This window comes from Polypterus senegalus, chromosome 14 (assembly GCF_016835505.1).
Source record: "Polypterus senegalus isolate Bchr_013 chromosome 14, ASM1683550v1, whole genome shotgun sequence".
Lineage (NCBI taxonomy): Eukaryota > Metazoa > Chordata > Cladistia > Polypteriformes > Polypteridae > Polypterus > Polypterus senegalus.
This window is the reverse complement of record NC_053167.1, coordinates 145,326,701-145,335,413: the sequence shown is the minus strand read 5'-3', so window position 1 is coordinate 145,335,413 and position 8,713 is coordinate 145,326,701. Positions and strand designations below refer to the sequence as shown.

General features: G+C 49.3%; 1 protein-coding gene across 1 annotated transcript; it reads right to left on the bottom strand.

Moving 5' to 3' along the window:
- Positions 1–5,236: 5,236 nt before the first annotated feature.
- mmachc (metabolism of cobalamin associated C) lies at positions 5,237–8,678 on the bottom strand. Its single transcript, XM_039736069.1, has 4 exons — positions 8,536–8,678; positions 6,644–6,841; positions 6,024–6,176; positions 5,237–5,863 (listed from the first exon to the last, which is right to left on the bottom strand). The coding sequence occupies exons 1-4, from the start codon at positions 8,662–8,664 to the stop codon at positions 5,534–5,536; spliced, it is 810 nt and encodes a 269-aa protein (XP_039592003.1). The 5' UTR covers positions 8,665–8,678; the 3' UTR covers positions 5,237–5,533.
- Positions 8,679–8,713: the final 35 nt, after the last annotated feature.

The window sequence follows — 8,713 nt, the reverse complement described above, 5'->3', positions numbered from 1 at the left end:
CTGCAGACAGGACTGGTGTAACTGGGACAAGCTGGTAGCCCCCCTTCCTTACACACACATTCTGGGGCCTTTTAAGGGTCTGCTTGGGGGTCCTCATCCATTTGGAAGACTCTGTTGACTGAGCTTCAGCTTCCTTGGTGAGCTCTTGATGTTGCTGCAGTGTCTCCGTCCCTGTCCTTCCTCGTGATGCCATCTCTTTTGTTAAGCTCACCAGTCCCCCCTGCAGCCCCCCATGTCTGGTGGGTGAGATGGTGTCCTTTGGTCTACAGGGCTCACCCTTGTTCTTCCATACATACTGATGGTCATTATGGATTCCTAAGGCCAGAGGATGTTCCTTCAGAAGGTCAGCTCTTTGTCCCCAGGTGCCATCGCACATGGCAGGCTGACTTTTTTTTTTATATAATGGCATCTTTAGCGCAGAGGTGGAGTGGTGGCGCTGAGGTCAAGGATCTGCGCTGGGAGTTGGAATCCCGTAAACGCACAAGTGACTCGACTTCATTGGGCCGTTATCCTGCAATGGCATTGTCCTGGGCATGACGTTAATCTGCAGCCAGCCCTGCATGTGTGCCCGCCAGCCCACTGGGAAAAACCTGGGGGCTGGTGGCAGAACTGGCACCACTGAAAAACTTTCCATTCCATCTGAACTAGTGTGGTGCTGAGGTGTCACCTGTCACACAGCTGCACTCGCGTCCTAACCTGGGGTCCCGAGTCGGTTTGTCAAGTGGTGGGTGTAGCAATGCAGTGTCTCTGTAGAGCAGGGGGCTTCTTCCTGTCCGGTGATGTCAAACTCGGTGTCTTCCATCATCTTCACAAGGCCCTCTGCTGCTGCTCTGGGGTTGATTGTCACTTTTGGGACAAAGTCTGTTCTTCTCTAGGTGACACATTACGTCCCATGGCGTTTGTACAGATGAATGCGGCCCCCTCAGAAGTTTGGGAATGGTTGCCAAGGATGAAGCTGACTTGTGGAGGTCCACATTTGTTTTTTGAGGTCCTGGCTGATTTCCTTTGTGTGTCAAGTAAAGTGGCAGTGAGTTGGACGGTGGATCTTAACGCCCGTCCACATGTCGACTCCAGTTAGGCTATCAGGAGTGAATTGTCTTGGTGCCTAACGTCCTTGCATCACTTTCTAGAATGTTCCAAGCCCAGGTAACAAAGTATATGTCAGCCTGTGACCCAGTCAATAAAAGGTGACGTTCTGTGACCATCGGTGGAGAAGATGACTTTGGCCTGCACATCGAAGACGTCTTGTACGATAAACCCGAGTTAAGAGTTTGTGGGGGGCTTAGGAGGGGAGTTTGAAAGAATTCACCCCACTTGTATGGAAACGGCAGACTTAACTGTGTGTGTGCTGGCCTCTAAGGAGAGGTCCCCTGGTGGCTGCTGGCCTGTCCCTGTCCCATCTTTGTTCATTTCCTTTTGATTTCGGTTTCTCCCAGCATGGCCTTCTTCTTTGAAAACAAACCAGTATGTTCTACTGGAGCTGCCATCCTGGTGTAGACCACCTACAGAAGACACTTGGGGTGACGGTGACATTGAGATGACACTCTGTGCATCTTTTTAATGATTAAGCTCTGAATGTAATCCTACAGTGACACCCAGTCAGCCTGGCACCTTAATGGCACCCTGAGGTGCTGCAGGCCAGTGTGGGTGACCATAAGGACCTCAGCCTGTCGTAACGGTCAACACCAACCTTAATTTAACTTAACTTAGGCTCTTGTCTAAAACGTCCCCAGGGCATGATCCAGAATGACTGATGTCACCAAGTGTCCCTGCTGTGGCCCGTCCCACATGTCAATAATTTTGAGAAAAAATATTCATAAATTCCTGAGATGTAAAATGACTGACCAGTTGGTTAATAAGAAGCCCTTATTGCTCAAGTGACTTTTCTGTTTCGTGTTAGGGGTCTCGCTCGTTCAGACCCCTTATCTTAGACAGCCGTACTCTCGGTTAGCATTCATAGAATCAGGCGACTGAACAGACCAGCAGGTCTCCATTCTGCTCCTCGGCTCCTGTTTGGTTTAACGAAATACTTGGAGGGAAAGGCGAGAGAAACATGAAGGCCGGACAATCACTCAAAGCGAGGGTCTGAGAAATGAGCTGACGTGGCCCTCCAGGACCGGCCCACCCTGATCTGCCTTATTAAAGGCCCTAGAAAACAAACCCCGAATTTGACATTTGTGACGCTGATCTGTGCAAAGTGATTGAAGGCTTCGCCTCCTTTAATGTGACCCCTGAAATCATCACTGCTGCGGCCCCTTTAGGTTTACAAATCCAATCAGGAGTTCAATGGAGGTCACCTGTGGGGCGTCCATCGATCGGATCTGAGGGTCTGACCTCCATGCTGAAGACACAAGAACATGAAAAGCACAAGTCCGGTGATGGAGACAAGAAAAATGTCACAGAATATCCAGTGAAGAAATGGAGAGAGTGTGAGGACAACGAGTGAGGAAGGCCACCAGGAGGACCATGAAGGAGCGACAGGCTACAACTGTGTCACCCAGGCTGCTTCACGGGAGAGTGACGAAGACAAAACACGTGGGGACAGAAGTCTGCTGGGAGGTCATGTGGTCTGGAAAGACCAAAGCGGAGTGTCGTGGCCCTCCGACTAAACAGCACGTTACACACACGGCGCCAGGCCCCGAGGACACTTTGGAAGGCCTGTGAGTGGGCAAATCCTGGAGGAAACCTGATGGGGTCTACAGGCAACCAAACAGAAAGACACGACGACACCCGAGTGCCCTGAAAGCCCTGGAGTGGCCGCGTCAGAGTCCAACACAACGGACAATTTCTGGCTGGGCTTGATGAATGGTGGACCACCAAGACACCTGAGAGAGCGAAGAGGACGGGGAAATGGCAGAGCGGACAGACTCAGGGCCACCGCGTACTTAATAGTGACCTGGGGCCTCATGTATAAATGGTGTGAATGCACAAAAATGTTGCGTACTCCTGTTTCCACATTCAAATCGCAATGTATAAAACCTCTAAACTTGGCGTAAAGCCACACACATTTCCATGGTAGCTCAATTCCTTTACGCACACAAGTTCTCCGCTCGGTTTTGCAGACTGGTGGCACCCAACTTCAAAGCAGTGCTCCTGTTCCTGTGTGGTTTATCTTTCTTTTTCAGATCCACATCCCTGACGCGGCTTTATAGATACACTGAAATTAACTGCAAATTGTTAATTAGTTTAGTACATCTGATTGTAATTAACCAGTAACAATATACAGTAATGGTCCACAGAATGGTCAAACTATTCCAAATACCATAACTGCTTTAGCGTCGTTACTCTCACTGCACCACTCGCAGTATTTCTATCACTGTATCTGAGTGGGAATCACAGCAGCAGCTGATCGGAAAGAGAATTACCAGGATACAACATCAGGCACACGCTGCCTCAGCCACACACACAGTCTACTTGAACTGCTCTCATACGACAAACACTTCAGAGCCTTCCCAGTACGGACCTCGCGGTTCACAAAGAGTTTCATCCCAAGAGCTCTAAACGCACTCAGTCAGCCATCAGGTGCTCCTCGTAGAACTTATAAGTCCCATCACCTCACTGGAAACTGGCGATGCAGTTATAATATTACACAACGTGAGCCACTTTATAAAGCGCGTATTCACATATGATGACGAGATCATTTTTAGATGAAATGCAGCAAAATATGTTGATTATACACATAAAACTTTTTAACTTCACGTATTGTTCCTGCCTCGCGCTTTATATTTGCTAAGGCTGGCGCGACACTGGAAGGATAGAATAATTAAACACGTACTACGAAGATATTTCAATGTACCTTAAACGTTTTGAAGAATCGGCGCTAAGCTTACAGATGGCTTGACGTCTATTACAGAGCTGATTGTGTGGCGATTGGTTACTTGGAGAAAGAAAAGGAAGGTCAGGAATCAGAGTTTAGTACGTTTGAAAGAGACAGGATTTCTACAATGACGTATTTCATCGAAGGTCACGCAAGGCGCAGCAGCATCTTGTGTGAGACATGAACAGTCACTGCGCCATCGTGCTCCCATATTTAATAACGTGCTTTAACTCCTATCATCATGAAAATGATATCACGTTTACATCTCAGTATTTGAGTTATTCAGAGAGCTGTAATATCACGAATGTCATGGGTTCTGTGTCCTGTCAGAGGAAGAGAGCCGGTTTAAGAAGCACGTAGTGATTGACACACACAGAGCACATAGAAGATCAAATACAAAACAAAGCATTTAACGTGTTACTTTAATTACGATGGGACTTGAGAAACTGGTTAATTAAACGATTTTAAGATGAAGTTTATGATGTTTTACTTTAATGACAAAATAAACTACGTGATTAAAGTGGAAATGTCGAGATTGAAGTTGACATTTTGTGTTTTTTCCCCACTGTGTCCCTATTTTTTTTTTTTCTCTGTACCCTAATAAGCTGTCATGTGACACTCAGACGGTGGGCTATGACTCCCCTTTTCACGGCGACTTTGATATCTGACAACTTCTTTTTTATTTTGCACTGTGCGACTGTCAGCTTGAGCTTTCAATTTTCTCCAACATGCTATGTCACTCGATCGACTTCCTTTTCTTGTTTATTCCACTTTTTAAACCAACAAATAGTTCGTTTTTCTTTCCCTCCACTTGGTATTCACTGAAATTCTTATATTTTCCCCCGTGTTTTCACAGAAGGCTGAGCTTAAGGCCTATTTATATTGATTTGCATATTCAAAGAGGTGTAATTCTGGGAGGAGTTGGGGCGGGACAGCAGGCGCGTGCACGTCTGTTACTTTTCACGTGGACCGGGACTTACGGAGCAGAAGAACGTGGAAGTTGCTGTTCGCACAGATTTATGCATCTGGATTTTTCTGTTTGTAAGCACATTCCGCTTTTGTTCTTACGTCATGTTTTAGTTTGAATTCTACACACGGCGTTATACATGACGCTCACTGCACGTGACGTACTCCATTAGCCCACCTGGCAGAGGTCTGCCTTCATGCTGACGTCAAACGCGTCTTTCTCTGGTGATCTGCTGTGAAGTGGGCGGCGGCTCAATGTGGCATAACAAGAAAACGTGGCGAATACGCTTTACAGGCGCCGGGCAGAACTCAGCAGCCCACCATGGCCGTGCCATTTCAGGTAAGCCTGTGTCACTGTGTGGCGCTCTGTGCTGCCCGTTTTCACAGAGAGTTTCCAGAAGTGACGACGACATGGCAGGCGACTTTCACTCGATTGGGTTGAGTTTTCTTTTAATGTTAGTTTGTTAAATACAAATTTTAAACAAGTGAATGGGGCTTAAAGCCCAGAAGAAGAAGCAGCAATGGTGGCATCACAGAGGCCAGGACTCTCACACACACACACAGTCCCACCTGGCCCACTGTCACTCATGGAGACTCGCTTGTTTCAGCACTTTAAATGAAGCCACAGACCACCAGAGCCCCCAGCTGACTGGCGCGTTTCATTTGTTTCACGTTGGCACTCGTCTTCTCAGCTCACCTCCTGCACTTTTTGTTTTGTGGCAGGAGACGCCACAACCCATGATGCCCCGGCTACTCTCCGGACCACCGGGTGGCGCTCTTCACAGCAGAGACATGTGACCACCTCTTCAGAAGCTGCAGCCGCTCTGCCGGCGCGGTTATAAAATAGGCCTTCTGCTCCTCGGAGTAGCGCTCCTCCACCGCTATGATGTCCCTGTAGCTCCAGTCCTTCCAGGAGAAGTTGAAACGCTCCAGCAACTCGATCCTCTTCTCACGTGACGGCACACAATCTGGGGGATCCTTGGGGCGCATTTCTGGGAGCGTCACATCTGGAAACACGAGCAGGGCTCGGACTGCAAACCAGCCCCCGTAACGGGGATGAATGCACACGCCAAACATCTTCTGCAGGAACAAGGAAACGTCAGCATTAGTGGGGCGGCCATGACGGGGCCATCGCTACCACCGGCTGGCACCCGGCAAAGGAGGCCACATCCGAGGGTCCCTGCTGTGGCGCACGCGAGGTGACATGAATGACACAGACGAGGACGACGGTGAGGCCAACCTTCTCTCCCCAGGGGTCACTGGTGACATCTCTCCTCTGATAGTAGTAGGCAGCTCCAGCCACGTGGGCAGCACTCTGTGCCAGGAATTTGGGCTTCCGGCTTGGGAGGACCTCAAAGTCGTACATGACGTCCACTTTCTGGCCTGGGAACTCCTTCAACAGAAAAGACAAGAGAGAGGAGCGCATGACTCAGAGAATCAGGGTGCAGAGCAAAGGTCACACAACATGGGGGGCAACAGAAACCCAGATGCCATCTGGGAGGGCCGCTCTATCGGTGGGCACAGCTGTGGGGATACTAAACATTGTTGCTCTTTGTAACTCCTCTCCTGAAGTTTGTGCCGTTTGTGCGAGTGTCACATGTCAGGTCCTACGACCCACAACTACACACTCTTACAAGGGTCTGAAATGTCTGCCCTTCCCAAGGTCCCAGGTACCAAACTGGGCTGCCATGCTATTGGATGTGAATTAGTTTTTAAAATCGTTAAACACAGCTGCGTGTGCCTGAAAGAAGCTCCACACTCCAGAAACTGACCGTGTGACGCGTCTGTACCCAAAAAAGTGCCCTGTCCAGTGAGAAGGAGGAGCTGCTCATGTGACCCGAGGGAAATGAAGCCACTCACCTCTCTGATGGCCAGAGTGACGTGATGGGCCACACACTGGTCAATGGGGTCCCTGACATTCTCCAAATCCAAGCTCTTCAGGAAAGGCCGGAAGGCCCTCTCAAACATCCCTGGGCTACTGAGAACCACAAACGCCAAGGTGTCCTCTGGGTAGGAGAGGTGGAAATTGGCCGAGACCACCGCATTGTACCAGCTGACCTTTAGGAGTTCAAAAGAAAGACAAATTCAATGAATGAACACTGCAGACCACATGTCCCCTCATTCCCAACAGACTCCTGAAAGCAGCAGCGTCTTGAGGGGGACGTGCGATTAGTGATCCCCTGATTGTGCCGAGTGACACGCAGCCAAGCAGCTCTGTGCCCCATCGGGGAAAGGCACCAGGGACCCGGGCAAAAAGATGGATATGTCTCACGGAAAGCGCCAAGTAGGGGAGGAGGAGGAGATTAGGAGCAGCCGCTGGTACAGTGCATCACCGTACCCACCATATAACAACCACCTCAGGATCCCAAATTAGGACCCCAGTGAGGGGGGCCAATCAAAAATGCAGCTGACAGAACACGTGCACGACGGCTCATGGGTGGGCCGAACACACACAGCCTTAGTCTGAAGTAAAGATGGCCGCTCGCTACAGGATTGGCAGAGGGGGTGAAGCCTGCGCCACTGCTGTCAGATGGGGGGGCTCTGGTTTCTCCAAGTCCTGTGCAGCTGCCTGGGACGGAGCTTAGATGACTGGAATGACTGCAAGAATGGGGGGACGGGGGGGCATTTGGGCGCTGGCCCGAGGGATTTTTAGGTGCATTTGCATGTAGCGCATGAAGCGCTGATTGTGAAAGCCCCCCTCTGTCTGTCTGCCTTCCTTCCCAAGTGTACCCATTTTGTTAAGTTGTGTCTTCACACAAATCTGTCAAGACAGTTCAGTATCCACCAAGTTACCTCAAACAGACTGTTACAAGTTCAGAAGAGAGGAGAGAGAGCATGCGCTGATGCCGCACCCACCACACGACAAACCACCTGGATTGGGACCGGACCGGACCGGGACCGGAGTGCCAGTCCTGCCACCTACCCCAAATCATCCCTGTGAACTGGAGGACCTGCTCGCAGATTAACGTCATGCAGTTAAGGGTGCTGCCCAATGGAGTAGAGTCACGTCTGGCGTTTATGCCATTGCCAGCGCAGATTCCTAACCTCAGTGCCACCACTCTAATCGAGAAGCGCTGTTGAATCTGTGACCTCCTCCTTCATCTTAAAACAGAGAAACGTCCTGCGTGACTTTTACTAGGAGTGCCTTTCCAGTTTCACTTTAACCAGGAGGGCGTTGCTTCCTTAATCTCATAGATTTTGCTGTTTTTCTTCTATTACTTGTTTGGCTGCCACTCGGATGCCCAATGCAAGTCAGTCAAATGCCAGGCAGAGTGTCGGCACAAAGAGCTCGCACCGCAGTGCCCTCTCCTGGTGAATTAGCGAAGTTAGTCACTAGATTAGAAAACAAGACAATCGCTTCTCTAGAAATAAATGGAAGGGCAAAGCAATCGTGTAAGCATAAATGAGACTGAACTGACTGAACTGGATACGACGAGCAGATTATTATTTAGAAAGAAACAACGCGATCGCCCTACGGCTGAACGGTGTGTTTAAACCCAATAACAACACAGCTGCCCTAAGTGACATAAACACAGGATGGGATCAGAAATGGACACGGGAGATAGGAGACAGGGGGCTTCAGTGGCTTAGGACTACTCTATAGAAGATAACTTCTTCACATATTGTGATCCATAAGTCATAATAAAACATACATCCATCTATTCATTATCAAACCCGCTATATCCAGATCTTTTTAAAAAAAAAAAAAGTCAACATATAATATAAACACCTACTTTATGCAATCTTCATACCTTCAAAGGGTAGATTTCGAATCCCAAAGACGACAAACTCCGGCGCAGCCTCTCCTCGCAGCCTCCTGCGGTCAACTCCATGTGGAGGTGGTGGTAAAGCCAGGTATGCTCCTGCCCAACACTGCGCATGCTCCCCCTATAGCGCGCATGCGCAAAAACACACGTGCGACAACCTGGT

Coding starts and splice junctions, on each gene's coding strand:
- mmachc (XM_039736069.1), bottom strand. CDS start 8,664: ATGCGCAGTGTTGGGCAGGAGCATACCTGGCTTTACCACCACCTCCAC. Junction 6,177..6,643: donor TCACTCTGGCCATCAGAGAG/GTGAGTGGCTTC, acceptor TTTCTGTTGAAG/GAGTTCCCAGGCCAGAAAGT. Junction 5,864..6,023: donor GTGACCCCTGGGGAGAGAAG/GTTGGCCTCACC, acceptor TTGTTCCTGCAG/AAGATGTTTGGCGTGTGCAT.